Here is a 24,292-nt window from a genome sequence, read left to right as displayed (position 1 = left end):
GAAGATCATAAAAGGGTTGCAATATTTGGGAATTATTTACATAGAGCACATAAACAAATAAAAATATATTTGTTCAGTTGTCTTCCCAGTGTATTACTTCACAGGAATGTAATTAGTCAGTTCAACATACATATTTAATGTAATTAAAAAATAATGAACTGCGCTTAAAAGAGTCAGCAATTAATACTAATTAAGTACTCAGAGGTAGAGTTTATTCTTCTTTACTTGAGCGGTTATCCGGTGGAGCAGATCACCTGCCCTTTGTAGAATCTGTTCAACTGTCATTGCATTGGTTCTACAGTGTTGTGACAAATAGTGATAATTATTGGGGGTGGGGTGGTGATTGAACTTGAGCTGTATGATGTAAACAGGGTGGCAGTGGGCTGAAGATGACTCACTGCCTGCTTACATGGTGTACTGAGCTTTGCCACTCTCAAAGGGGCCTTCTACAGGACGTCCATAAAATCTGGCAGTTTCGGTTAATAGTTTTGATATGGCAAGTGAGGTCCGAAGACATATATAGGACCCCGACTACAATTTTGACGAACAACCTGAGGGCATCATCACATTGGGCTGAATTTTGCCGTTGGCGAGCAGGGGGCAGGGCCCGCTCGCACGCCACGCAAAATGATGCAGGCTGACATCGGGGGGAACCCCCGCCATCATCCCGTCCCATTGAAATCTTCAGGAAGGCGGGGCCGCAGCAAAATCAGCTGTGGGCCCGCCAACCTGTCAATGAACAATTGAGGCCATTGACAGGATCATTAAAACAATTAAAGGGCCTGCCCGTCCAACCTTAAGGTTGGTGGGCAGGCCAGGAGCCCTGGCAGGCTTCTGAAAAAACATGAAACCTCATCCACCTGTGGGATGAGGTTTCATGTAGGGATTTAAAAAGTTGAATAAAGTTTTAATGAAATTATTTAACATGTCGCATCACGTGTGACATTGTCACATAAGGGGGACATGTTAAGGATTTTTTTTTCTATTTTTCATGTTTACACAGCTGTCAGCGATCTTCTTGAGGCAGCACTTAGACTCAGGGAGATATGCGCTCTTTTGTGCACATGTGTGAAACTGCGCACAATGGTATTGGGGCCCACTTCTCCAGCAGGGATCGGCTCCCCACCCGCCGGAGATTGGGTCAGGCCCGCCTGCCCAGTAGGCAGAAAATTCTGCCCATTGTATGAAACACTTAGCAGTATTGCAGAAGAGGTCCAAAAAGGTAAATTTAAAATTATTTTTGTGCGGTCTGGAAGGACAGGACCTACCTCTTGCTGGCTGGGGTGACCTCCAAACTACGTGATATTGAACAGGCCCAATGCTGCCAAGGTGCAATGGGGTAGAGGTGCCAAGAATGCCTATGCATAATCAAGCAGCTCCTGCTGCAAAGTAGGAATTTCGGTGCGACAGTGAAAAAAATGGGTTTAACTATAATACCCACCACAGCTGAATAAACTGCTGACATTCACTGTCTAGGATCAGACATAAAAATGAACATTTGAATAAGGTATTGAAAGGCAGTGTAGAATAAAATCATCGGGGTTGAATCGAATTGGGCACGAATGGAAAATGAAGGCTAATGAATTGTCAGCCTGTTTTACATGCAATCCAATTTGCTTTCTCGTTTAAATCAATTGGGGAGAAAAAAATCAGAACAATAGGCTACCAATTTCCTATTACCAGCTTTACACTATCACCCAAAACATTTGCATCCCTACAGAAGAGCTGAGAAGAGAACCTGACTTTTATAAACTATAATTATTGAAAACCCTCATCTCTTTTGCTAGTATTCTGTAAAAGAGCATCCAGCCCCAATATTAATCACCAACAGATAATTCCTTGAAATTTGCAATAATTAATTTCTTAATGATCTCACTCTAATCATTGACATTAACAATTACAGCTATTGCCAGTAGAAAATTGACTCAAAAATAATAAACATGAAACTGTATAGATATTACAAAATATATAGATATTTGGGAATGACTTTAAAGCTACAGAACTAATGTTATGATTCGGATGACTGCCCAAGCATTCTCTCATGGTTTATGGTTTCACTTGAACTGCGAAATTAAATTACTGCCTTGTAATCACTTCCAGGCAGTGTACATGGTAGCCACGATCAACTTTCATTTCAGAACAATATCTTCAGAAAATCGTGTAAACACTGATATTGCTGAATATTTCATATAGTCAACAGCTTTCTGGTGTTTACGTGCCTACAATTATACTGTTTTTTTTGTTGCTCTGTGGGCATTAAAACTTTAACTACGTGCTTGGAATTCCGAGGAAATATGTTGAATATTCCCTGCTAATATTTAAAACAACACCTGATTTCTGATAGTATGACGGTCATTGACAGAATTTAAACCTAGCCAACAGCACTCTCCATTAAAGCAGGTACCTGCATTGTATGAAATATCTACCCCCTCCTTTAGGGTTTTAAACATTGTTTCTTCAGGAAATCTTATGAGTCTTTAATGGAAAATGCATTGATAGGTACAGCAGTAATTAAAATTGCCTGAATTGAATTAATATTCTACAATTTATATTACCTTTCTGAACAATTATTGTTTAGAATGTAGCTTTGAAACATTTGGGGGAAAAAGGGAAGTCCAATGAAATATGGATATTAAAGGCCTGATTCTAAAAGCTTCCACAGCACTTTCTGAAGCAAATATTATGGAGTGTACTACAGAGTAATTTAGCTTTTAACTTGTGTAATCCTTATAAAAATTACTGTTGAGCTTTGTGGAGTCAGGTCTCTATCATGGTGTACTTTAATAATTATAGAATCCTGAAATGTTACTTCATTTGAAAAGTTGCTAAGGTATAAATGAAAGAAAATCAAAGAAATGAATATCACAACATACAGCACAGTCATGAAACAATATGAAACAAGGCAAAGAAAATCTACTTTCAGACATAAGCAAACTCACCTCGTCGGGTGTTGTTGTCTAAATGGCAGAAAGAAAAGCAAAATTGAAAGAGGTAGTTTAATGAAAGAAAGTTGCAACAACAGTAAACAAGTAAATCAGATATACAAGTTGCAATGTGAAAGCTCTTTGAAAAACTGTAAATCAGAGAAGTGTTTTACACATTGAACAAAACTAGTACAGCATATAAAGCAGTTAGATAAGTGACAGCATAGATGAATGCAATACTGTATTTTACCATCGTGATTCAGTGGTTCCTCCTTGTACCTCTAAAAATTTATTTTTAAATGTCAACAGTCCCAGTGTCATGGGTAGGACAATAATACTGTTACTATTGAAAAAAATAGCCAAACAATTTGCTAATACCGTAGTTTAGTTCTAGTTACTTTGATATAGATAGCACTGGATCTGCAGTATTTTCTCCATCACAGATACCCGAAATCCTTTTACACTCGTGGAACAAAGACATGCTCACAGATACTTTGTGCCTTTGTGATACTTAGAAAAATGCAAATAGGTAAAATAGTCATGATTAGGTCAAACCTATATTTACACTACCACAATTTTAAATGAGGGGAAGTTGCATTGGTCTTTGGCACTTAAGTGAGGAATTATGACCAGAGTATGACAATGTTGAATTTTAGCCCCAAGTGAGAAAGGCTTTTCTTACATTACATCCTTCCAATTCCCACACCAGCCGTTCTGTGAACTCCCAGCACTAATTAGGGACAAATTAGGATAGTTGTGTGCCTGTGGAAACTGATATTACTCTTGCAATTATAATGGGAAAACAGCAGGGCTTGTGTTTTAGCAACTTGAAAAGAACAAAGGAATTTGCAGTAAGGTTACAGGATGTTGACAGTTTCAGGTGTGTATCATCTTCAGGGTGCATGGGAACAACACCATCACCTTAATGTTCCCCTCCAAGTCACACACCATCCTCGCTTGGAAATATATGGTGTTCCTTTATCATTGCTGGGTCAAAATCCTGAAGCTCCCAACAGCCCTGTGGGATACCTCACAGCCCTGTAGGATACCTTCACCAGACAGTGCAGTCAACACATCTTCTCAAGGACAATTCGGGATGGGCAGTAAATGCTGGCCTTTCCAGTGATTCCCACATCCCGTGAATGAATAAATTAAAAAAACATGATTAAGAATGTATGTATAAATTCAGGCTTCAAACACTTAACAGAGTTTCAACCAAACACAAAACGATAAAAAGATAATGCAAAAATCACTAAAAGTAATATAAAATCTGCACCAATTGTTGGTCTGAGTATGTTGGAAAGTATTAACATAAACAAAGACCTTGGGCAGAATTTTCTGCCCACAACCCAATTTCCGGAGGGCAGGGAGCGATCCCCGCCGGAGAAGCAGGCCCCGCTGCCATTTTAAGTGGGCAGGCCAATTAAGGCCCGCCCAGCGGCAACCGCTATGCGCTTCCTGTGCAGACAGGGGGGGGATTCCCCAAATGCGAGAGCGCGCTCTTTTGCGCAAGCACATGAAAGAGTTCACATCTCCCTGAGGCTAAGTGCTGCCTCGGAGATCGCTGACAGTTGTATAAACTTTAAAAATAGAAAAATAAAAATATCCTTAACATGTCCCCCTCATATGACAATGTCACACGAGATAAATAAATTTCACTGAAACTTTAATAAACTTTTTTAAACCCTACATGAAACCTCATCCCATCGGTGGATGAGGGTTCATGTTTTTTCAGAAGCCCGCCAGGGCTCCTGGCCTGCCCGCCAACCTCAAGGTTGGACGGGCAGGTCCTTTAATTGTTTTAATTATCCTGTCAATGACCTCAATTGGCCAATGGCAGGTCGGTGGACAGACAGCTGATTTCGCTGTGCCCCCACCTTCCTGAAGATTTTAATGGGGCGGGATGACATCAGGAGTTCCCCCGACGTCATCCCGCGTCGTTTTGCGCGTCGGCAAGCGAGCACCACCCCCTGCTCACCGACAGCTAAATTCCAGCCCCTTGAATTAATTCAAAAATGATGAAAGACATTCAAATGTTTTACGAGTTATTTGAACTCCAAGATTATGTGTTAGCCGTGTAATTTCCAATCTAAATCAGTGAACTGTTACATATTGTGCGCACAGCTTCTTTTCTATGTGAAAATTGACTTTTGTTGTAACTGCCAGTAACAGTTATCATATAATTATCTCAAAATGAGGCTGCATATGATATTATTAAGGTCCTTTTTTGTACACATTTTTAAGTTATAGGAATCAAATATTCATAGGCCAGAATTTTCGGCTCGGCGAGCAGGGGCAGGGCCCGCTCGCTGAGATGTATAATGACGCGGGGTGACTTCGGGCATGCTTCCCGATGTCACCGCGCGTCATTTAGATTTTCAGTTCAGTGGGCGCGCAGCAGAGTCGGCTGTGCGCCTGCTGAACTGTCAAAGGCCTATTAAGGCCATTTAAAAACTAATTAAACTAATAAACTGAGCTGCCCGTCAAACTTTAAGGTTGGCGGACAGGCGAAGAACCCAGACGGCTTTTGCATTTTTCATGGAACCTCATCCACGGGCGGGATGAGGTTTCATGAAGTGTTTATAAATTGAATAAAAACTTTTCTTAAAAATTCATTGACATGTCCCAGCTCATATGACACTGTCACATGAAGGGACGTGTCTTAAAATTTTTTCTTTTCTTTATTTAGATTTTTTAAACTTAAACTACAAAAGAACACAGGCCCCAAATCAGGGAACCACCACCCCCAACCCTCCCGCTCGCACAGGGAGCGCTCAGCGCTTCCAGGTGTACGTCACACTGGATGGGCCTTAATTGGCCCGCCCACATAAAATGGCAGCACGGATGCGACAGGGGGGCGCCGATCAGGTCCATGCCTACCCCTGCACAATCCCCCCGACTGGGGGAAAATTCTCTCCATAGAAACCATAGGAACTGACATGGCATCTGCATAGCATTCACATGCTTGCTGGGATTTTCCTCCTCATCTTGGTCTTAAATGGCTTACCTCTTATTCTAAAACTGTGTTCCCTGGTCCTAGACTCACCAGCCAGGGGAAACATCCTTCCTACATTTACCCTGTCGAGCCCTGTAAGAATTTTGTATGCTTCAATTGGATCACCTCACATTCTTCTAAACATTAGAGAACATAGGCTCAGTCTCCTCAGTCTCTCCTCATAGGACAATCCTGCCATCCCAGGGATCAGTCTGGTAAACCTTTGTTGCACTCCCTCTATGGCAAGCATATCCTTCCTTAGGTAAGGAGACCAAAACTGTACACAATACTCCAGGTGCAGTACCACCAAGGCTTTATACAATTGCAGCAAGACTTTTTCACTCTTGTACTCAAATCCTCTTGCGATAAAGGACAACATACCATTTGCTGCCTTAATTGTTTGCTGCACCTGCATGTTAACTTTCAGTAACTTATGAACAAGGACACCCTGGTCCCTTTGGACATCAACACTTCCCAATCTCTCACCATTTAAAAAATATTCTGCATTTCTGTTTTTCCTACTAAAGTGGATAACTTTGCATTGTTCCACACAATATTCCACCTGTCATGATCTTGCCTACTCACTTAGCTTCTCTAAATCCCCCTGATGCCACTTTGCATCATTCTCATAACTCACATTCCCACCTAGTTCGGTATCATCGACAAACTTAGAAGTACTACATTTGGTCCTCACATCCAAATCATTGATATAGATTGTGAATAGCTTTGGCCCAAGCACTGATCCTTGTGGTACCCCACTAGTCTCAGCCTGCCAACCTGAGAATGACCCGTTTATTCTAACGGTTGGTTTTCTGTCCATTAATCTGCCCATTGGAGGGACACCAATATCCCGGCTGTGAAGTTTGCTAGTATCAGTTAGGAGGGATTACACTAGTATGGCAGGGGGGTGGGAACCAGAACAGTATGTCAGCAGGTGAAATAAATGACTGGGAACTAGTGATTATGGCCAGTAGGACTAAGAGGAAGAGCAGGCAGGGAGAAATTACTGAACACAGTGGGACTGGGGGCTCTGAAATGCATTTGTTTCAATGCGAGAAGTATAACAGGCAAGGCAGATGAGCTTAGAGCTTGGATTAGTGCTTGGGACTATGATGTTATTGCTATTACAGAGACTTGGTTGAAGGATGGACAGGATTGGCAGATAAACGTTCCAGGATTTAAATGTTTCAGGCAGCATAGAAAGGGATGTAGAAGAGGTGGGGGAGTTGCACTGCTGGTTAAGGGGAATATCACAGCTGTACGACAGGAGGACACCTCGGAGGGCTCATGCAGTGAGGCAATATGCGTAGAGCTCCGGAATAGGAAGGGTGCAGTCACAATGTTGGGGGTTTACTATAGGCCTCCCAATTGCTGGCGGGAGATTGAGAAACAGTTATGTAGGCAGATTTTGGAAAGATGTAAAAGCAACAGGGTTGTTGTAGTAGGTGATTTTAAATTCCCTATATTGACTGGGAATCACTTAGTGCTAGGGGTTTGGATGGTGCAGAATTTGTAAAGTGCATCCAGGAGGGCTTCCTGAGACAAAATGTAGATAGTCAACTAGGGAAGGGGCAATACTGAACCTGGTATTAGGGAATGAACCCGGCCAGGTGGTCAAAGTTTCAGTAGGGGAGCATTTTGTGAAAAGTGACCATAATTCAGTAAGTAAGGTAAAGATAACAGGAGCCCTCGGGTTAAGATGTTTAATTGGGGGAAGGCTAATTATAACAATATTAGGCAGGAACTGAGGAATCTAGACTGGAGGCGGATCTTTGAGGGCAAATCAACAACTCACATGTGGGGGGCTTTCAAACATCAGTTGATAAGAATTCAGGACCGGCATGTTCCTGCTAGGATGAAGGATAAGTATAGCAAGTTTCAGGAACCTTGGATAATGAAGGATATTGTGAGATTAGTCAAAAAGAAAAGGGAAGCATTCGTAAGGGCTAGAAGGCTGGGAACAGATGAAGCCCGTGGAGAATATAAAGAAAGTAGGAAGAAACTTAAGCAAGGAGTCAAGAGGGCTAAAAGGGGTCATGAAAAGTCACTGGCAACCAGGATTAAGGAAAATCCCAAAGCCTTTTATACATGTGTAAAAGGCAAGAGGGTAGCCAGGGAAAAGGTAGGCCGACTCAGGGAATGTGTGTGTGGAGCCAGAAGAAATGGGAGAGATACTAAATGAGTACTTCTCATCAGTATTCATCAAAGAGAAGGACTTAGCGGTCGATTTGTCTAGGGAAGAGTGTGTAGATAGCCTGGATCATGTTGAGATCAAAAAAGTGGAGGTGTTAGGTGTCTTGAAGAATATTAAGGTGGATAGGTCACCAGGGCCAGATGGGATCCACCCCAGAGTACTGAGGGAGGCAAGGGAGGAGATTTCTGGGGCCTTGACAGAAATCTTTGTATCCTCACTGGCTACGGGTGAGGTCCCAGAGGACTGGAGAATGGCTAATGTTGTTCCATTGTTTAAGAAGGGTAGCAGGGATAATCCAGGAAATTACAGGCCAGTGAGCCTTACGTCAGTGGTAGGGAAATTATTGGAGAAGATTCTTCGTGACAGGATTTACTACCATTTGGAAGCAAATGGGCGTATTAGTGAGAGGCATCCTGGTTTTGTGAAGGGGAGGTTGTGTCTCACTAACTTGATTGAGTTTTTCGAGGAAGTGATAAAGATGATCGAAGATGGAAGGGCAGTGGATGTTATATACATGGATTTCAGTAAGGCCTTCGACAAGGTCCCTCACGGCAGACTGGTACAGAAGGTAAAGTTGCACGGGATCAGAGGTGAGCTGGCAAGATGGATACAGAATTGGCTTGGTCATAGAAGACAGAGGGTAGCAATGGAAGGGTGCTTTTCTGAATGGAGAGTTGTGATTAGTGGAGTTCCACAGGGATCAGTGCTGGGACCTTTGCTGTTTGTAGTATACATAAATGATTTGGAGGAAAATGTAACTGGGCTAATTAGTAAGTTTGCAGACAACACTAAGGTTGGAGGAGTTGCAGATAGCGAAGAGGTTTGTCAAAAGATACAACGGGATATACATCGGTTGGAGACTTGGTCGGAGAAATGGCAGATGGAGTTTAATCGGGACAAATGCGAGGTAATGCATTTTGGAAGGTCTAATACAGGCAGGAATTATACAGTAAATGGCAGAATCCTTAAGTGCGTTGACGGGCAGAGGGATCTGGGTGTATAGGTCCACAGGTCACTGAATGTGGCAACACAGGTGGATAAGGTAGTCAGGATGGCATATGGCATGCTTGCCTTCATTGTCAGGGGTATTGAGTATAAAAGCTGGGAAGTCATGCTGCAGCTGTACAGAATCTTGGTTAGGCCACACTTGGAATATTGCATGCAATTCTGGTCACCACATTACCAGAAGGACATGGAGGCATTGGAGAGGGTGCAGAGGAGGTTTACCAGGACGCTGCCTGGTCTGGAGGTTATTAGCTATGAGGAGAGGTTGGAGAAACTCGGATTGTTCTCACTAGAGCGACAGAGATTGAGGGGCGACTTGATAGAAGTTTACAAAATTATGAGTGGCACGGACAGAGTAGATAGTCAGAATCTTTTTCCCAGGGTGGAAGAGTCAATTACTAGGGGACATAGATTTAAGGCGAGAGGAGAAAACTTTAGAGGAGATGAACGGGGCAAGTTTTTTACGCAGAGGGTAGTGAGTTTCTGGAATTCGCTGCCAGAGGAGGTGGTGGAAGCAGGCAAGATAACGGTGTTTAAGAGGCAGCTTGACAAATACATGAGTAGGATGGGAATAGAGGGATACGAACGCTGGAAGTGCAAAATGTTTTAGTTTGACAGGCAATATGATCAGCGCAGCCTGGAGGGCCGAAGGGCCTGTTCCTGTGCTGTGTTTTTCTTTGTTTCTTGTTTAATCAATTCTTAAACCATGCCAGTATATTATCCCAATCCCACGTGCTCTAATTTTGTTTACTAACTTCCTGTGTGGGGCTTTATCAAAAGCCTTCTGAAAATCTAAAAAAAACATTCACTGGTTTCCCCCTATCTATTCTGCTAGTTACATCCTCAAAAATCTCCAACATGTTTGTCAAACATAATTTCCCTTTCACAAATCCATGTTAACTCTGCCCAATCCTACCATTATTTTCTAAGTGTCCAGCTATCACATCCTTTATAATAAATCATTGCATTTTCCCTACTACTGATGTCAGGCTAACAGGTCTGTAGTTTCCCATTTTCTCTCTTCCCTCCTTGCTTTAACAGTGGGGTTACATTTTCTACTTTCCAATCTGCAGAAATCGTTCCAGAATCTATAGAATTTTGGAAGACGACCATCAAGGCATCCACTATCTCTACAGCTCACCTCTTTCCACATTCTGGGATATAGATAATCAGGTCCAGGGGATTTATCAATCACTGGCTAGGCCAGCATTTATTCCTGAGAGTTTTTTGTATCTTCCTATGTGAAGACACAGACAGAGTATTTGTTTAGTTTTGCTGCCATTTCCTTATTCCCCATTATAAATTTTCCTGTCTCTGCCTGTAATCGACCCACATCTGTTTTTGCTAATGTTTGTCTTTTTACATACCTATGGAAGCTCTTACTAGCTCTCACTAGTTTACTTTCATATTCTATTTTCTCTATGTTTATCAGTTTCTTGGTCTTCCATTGTGGAATTCTAAAATGCTCCCAATTCTCAGGCTTACTGTTTTTTTTGGCAACTATATAAGCCTCTTTCTTTGATCTAATACAATCTTTAACTTCTCTTGTTATCCATGGTTGGATCACTTTTCCTGTTGGGTTTTTGTGCCTCAAAGGAATGTAAATTTGTTGTAAACCATGTATTAATTCTGTGAATGCAAGTCACTGCCTGTCTACTATCATACTCTTTATTGTAGTTTCCCAGTCTACCACAGCCCATTTGCCCTTCATACCTTTGTAGTTTCTTTTGCTTAGATTTATGGCCTTCATTTCAGATTGAACTACGTCACTTTTAAATTTCATGTAAAATTCTGGCCACTATTCCTTAGAGGCTCCAACAGGATTATTAGTTGACCCACTCTCATTGCACAATACAAAATCTAAAATAGCCATTCCCTAGTTGGTTCCACAACCTACTGCTCTAGAAAACCATCTCATACACATTCCAGGAATTTGCCCTCCACAGGATTAGTGCTAATTAGGTTTACCCCATCTATGTGTAGGTTGAAGTCCCCCATGATTCCTTTGTTACATGCATATCTAATTTCCTGATTGATACCATTACTTACATTGCCACTACCGATTGATGGTTTATAAACAATTCTACCAACGTTTACTGTCCCTTGCTGTTTCTTAGCTCCACCCAAACTGATTCCACATCTTGATCTTCCGATCTAAGATCTTCTCTCGCTAATGCACTAATCTCATCCTTTAATAATAACACTACCCCACTTCTTTTTCCTTTTTGCCTATCCTTCCTAAATGTCAAATGGCCTTGAGCATTGAATTCTCAGCCTTGATCACCCTGCAGCCACATCTCTGTAATGGCAATTAATGTTAACTCCAATAATTGTATATAAGGGAAGAGTGAATCTGAAGCTGGTCTTTTACCTCAGGCAGGTTTATTCTTCAGCCAGCTCAACAGTGACAGACTCCCAGTTCCTTTCCCCCGGACTGTCACAGCTGTACCCATTTTTGGGAATCTTTTGGGTTAAACCAATCAAACCAAATCAACAAAATGAAGGACATATCAAGCACAGCCCCTAAGCCCCTAATTCAGGTTAGCTGTAAAACTAAAGACAAACCTTAAAGGAAACTTACAACTTTAAACCAAAATGTGATTAAGGGGGTCAATAAAGCACTCCAGTCCCCACGGTGCCCACTGGGCACGGAAGGCCTTGAGAGTGCCGGCAGACACCGCGTGCTCCCTCTCCAAAGACACCCGGCCGCGAACGTAGCCGCGTAAGAGGGACAAACAATCGGACGGGACTTCCCCGTCGATTGCCCGCTGCCTGGACCTATTAATGGCCAACTTGGCCAGGCCCAGGAGCAGGTTCATGAGGAGGTCCTCCTCCTTCCCGACCCCCTTCCGCACCAGGTGTCCATAGATCAGGAGCGTGGGGCTGAAGTGCAAACAAAACATTAATAAAAGGTTTTTCAAATAACTAAAAAGGGAGTGCAGCCTACCACACCCTATGTAAGCATGGTCCACGGACTCCACAAGACCGCAAAAAGGGCAAGTGTCCCGGGAGTCCGTGAACCTACACATTCTATGATTATAAGGGACTACTCATTTTTGGGTGAGTCAATGCCCACCACCTTTTTTAACAATGCAATTGTCTTAACAATGTAATTGCTATACAATGTAATTAGTCAACAGGATGATTTTCTTTTCAGTGGAAGGGGCAAGTCCCTGTTCCATCTACTTGTCCCAAAAATCAATTTAATATTTGGCCCTCAGGTAGGGGATGCATCAAATATTAAACTGATAAGAACAGATACTACACTTGGGGTAGAATTTTACCGTCAGTGAGCAGGGGTGGGGCCTGCTCACCGATGTGTAAAATGATGTGGAATGACGTTGGGTGGAAACCCTGACGTCACCCCGCCCCATTTAAATTTTCAGGAAGGCGGGGACACAGCAAAATCAGCTGTGGGCCCGCCGACCAGTCAATGACCACTTGAGGCCATTGACAGGATCAATTAACCAATTAAAGGATCTGCCCGTCCAACCTTAAGGGTCGGCCAGGAGCCCTGGCAGCAACTAGAAAAAACATGAAACTTCATTCAGTTGTAATAAAGTTGTTCTGTAAATTATGAATTTGTCACATGAGGGGTCATGTAAGGGATTTTTCTTTTCTCTATTTTTAATATTTTTAGAAGTCGAGGTGATCTCCATGAGGCTGCACTTAGCCTCAGGGAGATGTGCGCTCTTTCGTGCGCATGTGCGAAAGAGCGCATTCTATATTTTAGGGACTCCCCCCCCGCCCACACAAGGAGCGCATAGCCCTTCTCGGCAGATGTCATGCTGGGCGGGCCTTAATTGGCCCGCCCACGTAAAATGGCGGTGTGGGCCCGATCTCTGGCGGCGATTGGCTCCGCGTCAGCCTGCGATTGGATCAGGCCCGCCCGCCTGACAAACAGAAAATTCTGCCCTTGATCTTAGCCAAAGGCTGAGAAGTATTGGACCTTGCCAATGTAATTGCATTGACAATTAGATCATACCTGTTTATGTGCCTTAAATTCAGAAAGTGAATACTGCATGCATTCAGGTACAGTGCCTTTAATTCTATCTTTTTTATCATTTTTACAACCTCTATCCTTATCTGCTGCTGCACTCTTAAGTTTGTACACTCTGTTCCTTACTGCCACATTCAAATTATCCATTCTCTCATTGCTACCTTGCTCTCTCTCTTTAATTTATCACATCTTCCCTCACACATCACCTGCCCTGCTATCTTTATAGTTTAATTAATTATTTTACTGAGCAAATTTTAATTAATATCTCTTGTCCTGTCTGTGCTTATATTCTTATTATTTCAATAAATGTTCTACTTACTGAAATTGAAATTCCCGAGTTAAGATAAATAGGAAATACTCACCAGCCAACCCAACAAACTTTACTACTATTAGTAACCTTACTACTGCTAATAAAACCTTACAATTACTAAAATTACCCAACTTTTGAGAGACAAATGGGAAAAATATTCACCAACCAATCAACCATCTGTCCCCCCCTATCGGCATTCCGTAGGGATCGCTCCCTCTGGGACACCCTGGTCCACTCCTCCATCACCCCCTACTCCTCAACCCCCTCCTATGGCACCACCCCATGCCCACGCAAAAGATGCAACACCTGCCCCTTCACTTCCTCTCTCCTCACCGTCCAAGGATCCAAACACTCCTTTCAAGTGAAGCAGCATTTCACTTGCATTTCCCCCAACTTAGTCTACTGCATTCGTTGCTCCCAATGTGGTCTCCTCTACATTGGAGAGACCAAACGTAAACTGAGCGACCGCTTTGCAGAACACCTGCGGTCTGTCCGCAAGAATGACCCAAACCTCCCTGTCGCTTGCCATTTTAACACTCCACCCTGCTCTCTTGCCCACATGTCTGTCCTTGGCTTGCTGCATTGTTCCAGTGAAGCCCAACGCAAACTGGAGGAACAACACCTCATCTTCCGACTAGGCACTTTACAGCCTTCCGGACTGAATAGTGAATTCAACAACTTTAGGTCGTGAGCTCCCTACCCCATCCCCACCCCCTTTCTGTTTCCCCCTTCCTTTTTTTTCCAATAAATTATAAAGATTTTCCTTTTCCCACCTATTTCCATTATTTTTTAAAAAAAACACCCCCACTAGAGCTATACCTTGAGTGCCCTACCATCCATTCTTAATTAGCACATTCATTTAGATAATATCACCAACTTTAACTTTAACACCTATGTGTTCTTTTGTACTATTGTTGTTGACATCTTTTGATGATCTGCTTCTATCACTGCTTGTTTGTCCCTACAACCACACCCCCCCCCACCTCTCTCTCTCTCCCCGCTCCCCCACACACACACCTTAAACCAGCTTATATTTCAACTCTTTCTTGGACTCGAACTCAAGTTCTGTCGAAGGGTCATGAGGACTCAAAATGTCAACTCTTTTCTTCTCCGCCGATGCTGCCAGACCTGCTGAGTTTTTCCAGGTAATTCTGTTTTTGTTTTGGATTTCCAGCATCCGCAGTTTTTTTGTTTTTATATCTGTTTTCCTATGGCACACACTTTGATTTTTCTCAGAATGTAGTTGGTCTGCTCTGGAGCCATGGTTTGGGTAGCTCTTTTAGTTCTGCTGTCTGTCTCCAGGTCCTCTTCTCTCCCACTTTTTTAGGTGCTGCTGCCTACCTCTGGGTCCTCTTCTCTCCTGCTCTTTTAGGTGCCACTGCCTGCCTCTGGGTCCTCCCCTCTACTGCTCTTTTAGGCATTGCTGTCTGTCTCAAGGTCTTTCTCTTCTCTTTTAGGTGCTATCTGTATCCACTAAGGATGCAGGGTCAAATGGTTACAACTACTACTCATTGAAGCTCATTCAAGCCATGAAAAAGCCACAGAAACTGTTCCATATGTCACTAGGATTTGCTGATGAGAACACGCATAACATGTTGCAGTGCAAACTGGATACATGAATCCTCAATTTTGTTGAATCTAAATGGGGAGAAATGGAAGACAGATGCAGTGCCATGTGAGTGACAGGGACCTCAAAAGCTACAATGAGCACTGACAATTAAACCCCTCTCTCAGACCCTCATCAAATTTCTCTCTCAACCCTGTTTCTCAACCCAACTCTCTTTTTCTTTTACTCTTAGCCCTGTCTCTCTGTCTCTCTTTCTTTTGCTCCCTCTCCCCTAAGCTCTCCCTGCCTGTTTCCCTCAATCATGCTTGATTACTTCAAAATTCAACTTCCATAAAAAAATAAATAAATAAGGATGAAAGAAGAAACAGGGGTTGTCTGGTTTTCATTCTATATATCTAGGTGTGTGTATTTGTAAAATATATAAAAAACTTATATCTGCATGTTCTTATGTTCCAAAGCTTCTCCACTGTAAGTGCTTATGTTCATATTTCAGTTACCTGCAGGGAAATTTAAGAGCATCTAATCACTATCTTGACTTACCTCCAGGCAAGCTTTGATTTCAAATTTAAGGTATATATTCTCTACTGTAATTTTTCCTGGAATAAATCTTCAAGTTTTGTTTGAAATCTTAAGAGGCTGAAATGTGACGGTGCAACTCCATCAGTGCAGTGTAACTCCTTCCGCCCAAAGCAAAGGTTGCAGACCCTGCTTCAAATTTCATGGATAGGGTCATTTGCATGGCCGCCCATAAGTGAGTTTCACTGGTGGCTGTCCTGATCCAGCAGTAGATATTGGATGGCCCACTGCTGCCCCAATAGAGAGACCCAGATGTCCAATCATGACTGGACATAAAGAAAAAGTTTTGTTGCTCTGCTGCTCTGAAGGAGGAAATATCCTCTATTCAGGAGTGAGCGGAGGAGAAATTTCCTCACTCAGAAGGTTGTGAATTTTTAGGAACTCTCTACCCCAGAGGGCTGTGCAGATTCAGCTGATGATATATTCAAGACTAAGGTTGATAGATTAAAGGAATCAAATGATATGGGAATAGGATTTTTAAAAATTCATTCATGGGATGTGATTGTTGTTGGCATAGCCAGCATTTGTTGCCCATCTCTAATTGCCCCTGAACTGAATGGCTTGCTAGGCCATTGCAGAGGGCAGCTAAAAGTCAACCACATTACTGTGGGTTTGGAGTCATATGCACGCCAGGCCAGGTAAGGATGGCAGATTTCCTTCCTTAAAGGACAGTAGTGAACCAAATGGGTCTTTTTTACAACAATCAATGATAGTTTTATGGTCAGCATTACTGAGATTAGCTTCATAATTCCAGATTTATTAATTGCATTCCAACAAGCTGCCATGGTGGAATTCTTATTGAATGGCGAAGCAACCTCAAGACCTTCTGGCCTACTCCCCCTACTATTTCTTATGTTTGAAACAAGCTATTTATCTACCAAGTGCTGAGGCCTATTCAAATGTGTCAGTGGAACTCCTGCTGAGAGCTAGTGTGAGGCCTTATGAGGTTGTACTGAGCAGAATTTCTGCAGTAGTGCGTGAACTCCCCTAGGTATACCCTCCTTGACAAACGTGGGTATGCTGATGAATTGCTCACTCTCAACTCCCATCCACTGTAATTTACTGGACACTTTGTACAGGGTGGAAAACCAATGGAACTGGGTTCCACTTCAATTTACATTGCTTGTTGAGTGATCCATCCACTTCCCGCTCTTTTGTCTGCTTTGAATTTCAGGACCTTAGATTTTAATATCTTTAACTCACTTAAAATGGATATATTAATGGACATATAATTTGTCAAAAGTGCACATGCATATTCAATTTGAATCTTGCTGCAACAGTATCTTCTGTGCAGTCTCTAAATGGTTAATTTTCTTGTTTCCCCTTTTGTCTGATTCAGCATCTTTTGACATTTTACAGAGGAATTATTTTCTCTGAAAGTTGCACTTGCACACCTGCAAAAAAAGATGCCAGGAGGGAGGTCATATTCAAATTACTTGGAAAGCAAATATTTCTTTTTATCAGATATTGGCAAATATTTTTTTGCTGCTTGTCAAATACTTTGACGAATACCTTCAGCTGGAAAATGTTATTCTGATGCATTAGAATTGTCAGAGAGCAATTTTCCTTGCAACATTAAGCAGAATGTCATTATAAGCAATTGACATATTAATGCAAAAAACACACTAATGTATCTTTAAAATGAAACAAATCCATGTAAATAGTGCATGTCAAACTTTTACTGGTAAGGTTTATGCAGCCATAAATGTTTTACAACCACCATATCCCAGAAATATTAGCCATTCAATGCTTAATACATTTTAATGGCATTGTTTTGTTGTTGTTTTAACAAATATGTTCAATTATTTTAAAGTGGATTACATCAGTATTAAAATACTGGAGAGAGGAATGTCAAACAAAAGCATTCACCAGCTAACATTGGCAAAGGCAACTTCTAGGTTAATATTTTTGGGCACAGAAAATGAACTTTCATTAGCTTAACCTGTCATTGTTGCATTTACAATGACATTTTCAAATATCCACCATGCCCCACACAGTGGTAACTAAGTGTGCCCCAATGAGTGCAGTGCAATGAAGACATGATTAACAGGTTGGCCTTTGAGAAGAACAGATATAATACCATGATGATCAAACTGCATTGCAGGTAAGTTTTAACTATAATGTGGGCTTTATATGCTATGTACTAACCAAAGATTATGGAAGAAAAACGATCTGTTTCAGACTTATTGGGCGGAATTTTCCAGGCCGGCTGGCGGCGGGCGTGCATGGAAAATATGGCGTGACATGCTTCACGACGGCATGAAGGCAGGTTGCGATTGTCCGCTCAGCCCGCTGATGGTGGGCCGCGTTTCCTGCCATTGGTCAGTGGGAAGCTAATTGTAATACATCAACATATAATTAAAAGGCCATCCCGCCAGGTTCTTGGAACCCTACCATATCATCCATCCACGTCAGCGGGAAAGCACGCCAATGTGCTTCACAACAGCACACAGGCAGATGTGCACTTGGCGGCCTTCACTTTGGGAGAACTGAGGTGAGTGAGCAGCAACATTCTCCACAGCTTGCCTGTTGTTTACAGACCCCAGGCACCGGGGGTGGGGCAACTGCTGCCTGGAGGTGACTACTGGGGTGGGGGGCAGTTTCCTGGGGCAAATGCTGGCCAGCCTCAGAGGCAATTGTTGGCAGGGGGGTGGAGTCAAGTGCTGCCCTGGCGCTGCATCCCGTGCACAGGTAGTCGAGGTGGGAGGCAGGGTAAGCAAGGGAAGTGGCCATGCATTAGGTACACCTGTATAAACTGACCATGCCTCTGCAACTGAGACAGATCAGGCTCAGCCACAGTGATATGACTGGGTCGGGCTCCTAGCCTGCCCACCCAAGCAAGCAATGCGGAGGCACCAAAGGGCCAACAAATGCTCCATACCTATGCCACCCCCCCGCCCGCCCCTGCAGCCCCCTGGCACAGATTTCGAGTTCACCACCACTTTATTAGACCATGGAGCAGTTGGACTGCTCACATTGTACAATCTCCTCACCAACACTGCTAGCAGTCACTGCTGGAGGCATTCACAGTCCCTTGCAATCTCAGCATCCCAGTTTGGACAAGTGGCCCCTATGTCGCAGGTTGACAGGGAAGCCATGCAGCGTACTCAGCTCTGGCCATCCGAGGGGTGACCAGCACTCTCCAGGAAGCATTAAGGGTGGTCACATAGGGCCAGGAAAGGTGCTAAGTGCAGCGATGATAACCACCTCTCTCTCTCTCTTTCACGCTGCAGGAGGACCATGTTAGGATCATGGGTCCTGGTGACCTAGCTGTATGCCCGATGGCCTACAGAGACTGTAGAAGGTGGAGGAGAGAGCAACTGAGGCACCTGGCTGCGCAAAGGCAGGAGCAGCAACCTCATGACGAAGGGGCAGTAGGGGCTCCCACACACGGTGCCCAGAAGCAACAGCGAACTGTGGCTGGTTGGCGCCGAGCGACACCCAGGGTCTACAGATGCCACCTGCCATTCCTGGAGATGACTGAGAACCAGTGTCACTGACGGCTGTGCATGTCTAGGGACCTGGTGGCTCACATCTGCCACTTACTACAGGACTTGGCGCCAAGGGGACATGGAGGGCATCCGTTGCCAGTGGCTGTGAAAGTGACAGCGGCACTCAATTTCTATGCCAGTGGCTCCTTTCAGGGCCCCAGATGACCTCTGTGGGATTTCACAATCTGCAACCCACAAATGCATCCATGAGGTCACTGATGCCATCTTCTTCATGGCACACAACTTTGTGCATTTCGCCCGGGACTGGGACAGCCAGGATGCAAGGGCCATTGGATTCCCAAAGGTGCAGGAGGTGATTGAGTGCACTCACAGTGCTCAGGTCTCCGTCGTTACACTCAGTGGACTTCATCAACCACAAGGACTTCCACTCACTAAACATGCAGCTGGTATGCGACCACCAGAAACACATTCTGCAGGTGTGCTCAAGGTTTCCAAGAAGTGTGCATGATGCCTACATCCTGAGTTGCTCGCAGATCCCTGCAGTCTTTCAAGGTTCACAGAGGCTGCAGAGTTGGATCCTTGGGGATAAGGGCTACCGGCAGAGGCCGTGGCTGAAGACACCGATGTGGCGGCCTCAGACTGCAGCAGAGCGACGCTAAAACGAGGCTCATGCAGCAGCTTGCAACTTGATGGATTCTGAAGATGTGGTTCCGGTGCCTGGACCAGTCTGGTGGAGCCCTGCAATAAAGTCGGCAGAGGGTGTCATGCATCATCGTTGTCTGCTGCACCCATTACAACCTGGCGCTGCAATGGGGAGAGGAGCTGGCTGAGGAGGAGATGCACTTCTCCGATGAGGAGGAGGCCGACAGGGATGAGGGTGAGGGGTCCTCAGTGGTGACGACGACGGGGATGAGGCTCTTGCACTGGCTAGACGAGGCAGGTGCGCTCGGGAGGCCCTCATGGCTGCCAGATTTGTGGAGGTAGATGACGACATGCAATGAGGTGTCCCCATAAAACCTCACATCACAGCTGTGAATGTTTGACTCCAGTCTGGATTATGGCAGCACCAACACCCTCTGTGAGAATGCTCCTATCATGTAGACGCAGTGGAGGCCCTATTAGTCGCTCAATTGCAGGAGGATGATGACGACATGCAGTGAGGACACTCCATAGATCTCCACATAGCCTCTGAGAATGTCTAATTCATGTCTGGCCGAGGGCAGCTCGCTTGCGCTCCATGATCAGAGATGCAACCATGAAACTTTAGACGCATCTGATGCTGTGTCCGCCTTCAGCACCTCAGCCCTTCAGGAGCTGGTGCACAGCATCACTGGTCGCAGATGCTGATGTGATGGGAGCCAGCCCCACCTTAAAGGAGCTGAGAGCACAGAGAGAAAATGAGAGAACTCTGTGGCGCCTGCACACTACATTCTGGCAGCAGTGACCAGCACCGCCGAGGTGCAGACATCAGCGAGTGTGAAGCTGGACCATCACTGTGGTCTGAAGACTGCACAGAGCACAGGGAAGAGGCCCTGGACTGAGACACCTGCCTTTTATCTTGTGCAGAAATGTCAATCACATCTGAGTGACAAGAACACTGCTCATCAGAGCAAGGAGTAGGGAGACATTCTTTGGAGTTCATTAACAATAATGAACAGTACATACAAGTGATCAACACCCGTGCCCAGGCTGTGCAACTACTTTTACCTCACTTTCCTAACCCAGCCGCTATGTCTTGGTTCTCCCCAGACATTCACAGTAGAGGTGGAGGCAGCCTGCTGACTGTGACGCCTTGTCTGTGATGACTTTGGCGGGCGTCCTCTGGAGGGCCAAGACTTGGTGGGCCCCGGCTGTTCTTGGGGTCCTGCTGTGTGGCAGTGGCACCCTACTTGGCCTGTGGAGCTGGAGCTGCGGAGGTCACAGAAGGGGGGATTCAGATTGACCGGTCACTCCCAGAGTCATGTGGGTGCATGACCCCGGAGTATGGACCTGCTGATCCTCCTCCCTATGGGTGCCCGAGAGCCCCTGGCTGACTCCATGAGCAGAAGGGGCTGCTGGAGTGAGATCGAGCCACCCAGCACCCTTCTCACGTACACACTGTGGTAGGCCAAATATGGCATCAGCAATGGAGTTAAGCCCGCGCAATAGTGCAGGAGTGACGTCCTAGACCAAGGTCTCCAAGGCAGCTGCCATCCTATCAGTGTTGACCTCGGTGCTTTGTAATGCCGGCGCTAACACATTAGCCTGAACAAAAAGAAAAATAAAAATACCTGGAAAAACTCAGCAGGTCTGACAGCATCTGCAGAGAGGAACAGAGTTAACGTTTCAAGTCCATATGACTCTTCAAAAGAACTAAGGAAAAATAGAAAAGAGGTGAAATATAAGCTGGTTTAAGGGGGGAAGTCGGACAGGTAGAGCAAGGCACGATGGAGGAGTCTGTCCATCATTAGCCTGAAGACGGACAGACTCCTCCATCGTGCCTTGCAATCTGAAGAGTGCGGCTGACATCCCTTCCTGTTATTCCCTAACTTGCCTTTGCAGCTCCAGCAACTGTGGCATGACCAAGTCCAGAGGCTTGTCATCTGACTTGGACTCAGCTACGTTCTGGCCTCCAGCAGTCTTCCGAGTGCTGGGGACCTGGGAAGTCCCTGCCTCCGCCTGCTGTGGATCAGATAGTGTGATGTGCTCACCAGAATGTGATCCTGAGGCTACTTTAAAGCTACATCCTACCAAGATGTGTGTCTCTGCGTTGGTGGAGGGTGTGGGTGAGGCTGTGATGGGTCTTCAGGGAGGGTGCCTTCAGATTCCTCTTCAGAGGTTTCTTCGAGGCTTGAGTGGAGGCCCTGGGTCGTGGACACTTTTGGCTGTTTGGCAGATATGCCTGCGAAAGCAAGGAGAGATAATTAGTGATGCATGGCAGTGGTCTGTAAAAGATGACACACAACTCATAGCATGGTTGTCTGATGGATGTTGCACTGCTCACTTGGTAGAGCAGCACCAACCTTACTTTCCACAGAGGACTGGTCCTGGTCATCGTCGGCCAGCTGGATGGCTTGGTTTTCGATTTCTTTCAGAACTTTGATCTTTGGCATCCCTCCACCTGCCGGCGACCTTTACCTCTTGTTGTGGCCCAGTCCTGCATGGATAGAGATGGGAAGAGTGTATCAGGATGCCTGCCGGGCCAGATAAGTATGCCTGGCCTGTGTGGGTGGTGAATGGTCCCATGGACGGGATGAGGACAATGATGGTGTGTGTGGAAGAGTGAATGGTGATGTCACTTGCACTGGCAGTGAGTGAGGGCCCTGTGGATGTGTGATGGGTTTGTGAGTGTTGGGAGTAATGAAAAGAGTGACTTACCTGGTGGAACAGAAGAGATCATTCATCCTTTTGTAGCACTGGGTGGCTGTCCTACTCTGCAGGGCGTTTGCACTGACCATTGCTACCACCACCCCCCAAGTCGGGTTGGTGGTTTTGCTGCCCATCCTGCAGCCAGAGCGGAGGAAGAGCACATCCCGGAGTGCCTCCATGGCTGTCCAGCAGTTATTCAAGGGACCCATCGTTGAAGCAGGGGGCTGTAGTCTTTTTTCCTTTACTGGCCATGGCTCTCGGGCAGCGGTGGTGGGCTTTTAAAGATGGTGGCCGGTGTGATGCAACAGTGGGGTGATGGCAAGCAGGCGAATGAGACCCCGCCCGCCATGGAAGCTGTAGTGTTTCTCGGGAATGAATAAATAATGAGGCGGGCTTGGGATGATATGGTGTGAAAGCCTGCTATTTTTGTTGGTAGGACTCCATTTTATCTGCCCACTACCGCACTTAGTGCAATTCTGGGCAAGTTCCGCCCATTGGCACAGATCTACCAGTTTCTGGATCATTGGAGACATGATGTGTACCCAAGCTGCATGTCAGGACCCCCAGACTCTATGGGAATTATGGAATTGCCCAAGAAGTTTGAACCAATGGGCAATTCCCCTGCTCCCAGGACCTTCCAAAAATGTCTCTAACTCTGAATTAGAGTCAGAGATTTTGGAACAGTTCTGACTTATATATCTGGAGAGCTATCCAGGAAATGTTAGACAGAAAAATCCTGGTCTAACTCCTTGGTAACTATACAACTTACCCACACCCCCCACCACCATCCACCCAATCCCAATTACCTTCTTTGACCCCCTAACTACCCTCCTGACCCTCGAATCTTCCCCCGACCTGACTTGACTAGCCCCTACCATCTAACCCCCACCCCGATTCCCTCTCTCCCCCGCCACCCCAACTATCTCCAGCCCAACCTGACTTGGCCCCACCACCCAACTACTCACCCCAACACCTCAACCCAACCTGACTAGCCCTCAACCTGACAACCCCTTCTGATCAGACTACCCCCGGATCCAGCTAACATCTCAACCACTTGCCACCCTACCCACATGCCACCCACTTATCCATGTACTTTACACACCCTACCCATTCACTGACATTCATATTGGACATTCAAACTTAACCACATGGCAGTTAATGCCTTAAAAAGGGGGCGCGGCATCAGCATTGATTCTGTTCGCTGTTCTGTGCGAGGATTCCTGGGCTGACAGAATTCTTCTGCATTGTACACTGGAAGTCCGAGCCTTTTCAATGTATGTAGGTAAGTGGGTAGTTTTGTGTCTGACCAACACCGAGCACTAGGCCAATTGGAAGTTTTGGGCCAGTGATTTTTTTTTCTACATGTCATTGCTTTTTTTTAAGTATAATATATACTTTTATCATTATCTACTATATGTACCTCCATGTTAATGCAATGGTATTTTAGAGTAAACTGAATATTAGTATTTATATCTCCAATGATTAATTTTCCACAAATTAATTTACATCAAAACTTTTGCAAATACCTTGACAAAGCGACACAGACGAACAGCATCATCCCACCGTGAGGCACTAACATATTCATGTAGAATAGCAGGATAGGGTGATATACTTGTATATATCAGTGACCCATCAGCTCTTCTGACTGTCACCTGGTTTCCCACATAGTTGACAATCTGAGGACTTTTACCAAATTCACTGCAAAAACAAAACAAAGCCTCAATAGATTCAAATGCCTAAATGCCTCATTTGCTACTATTCTGTTCTACGCTTTAATTACATTATTACAAATAGGTAAGATTGTAATGTTTTGGGACTGTCTATTTAATTTAGGATAAAATGGAGGACTGAAAGGGGCCACTTGACCAGTTCTGAATTCTGTCTGACAACAAGCCTGGGTGGCTTGGTTGTTAAAGCTTAA

The 24,292-nt window shown here is 44.7% G+C and overlaps 1 protein-coding gene and 1 pseudogene across 4 annotated transcripts in view; both read right to left on the bottom strand.

Moving 5' to 3' along the window:
* The window catches only part of ift80 (intraflagellar transport 80 homolog (Chlamydomonas)), a 292,809-nt gene that overhangs the window by 24,091 nt on the left and 244,426 nt on the right, over positions 1 to 24,292 (bottom strand). For 2 of the 4 annotated variants that reach the window (XM_041181982.1, XM_041181999.1), the window contains 2 exons: positions 23,898 to 24,069; positions 2,940 to 2,957 (listed from right to left, as the gene is read on the bottom strand). In XM_041181982.1, the coding sequence (XP_041037916.1) occupies positions 2,940 to 2,957; positions 23,898 to 24,069 (190 nt within the window). The remainder of the gene's footprint in view (positions 1 to 2,939; positions 2,958 to 23,897; positions 24,070 to 24,292) is intronic. The other 2 variants (XM_041181990.1, XM_041182009.1) reach the window with 1 other exon arrangement.
* LOC121275583 lies at positions 12,243 to 12,412 on the bottom strand (annotated as a pseudogene).

This window comes from Carcharodon carcharias, chromosome 2 (genome assembly GCF_017639515.1).
Source record: "Carcharodon carcharias isolate sCarCar2 chromosome 2, sCarCar2.pri, whole genome shotgun sequence".
Taxonomy (NCBI): domain Eukaryota; kingdom Metazoa; phylum Chordata; class Chondrichthyes; order Lamniformes; family Lamnidae; genus Carcharodon; species Carcharodon carcharias.
Note: the sequence above shows the minus strand (reverse complement) of the source record. Positions and strands in the feature narration are given on the sequence as shown.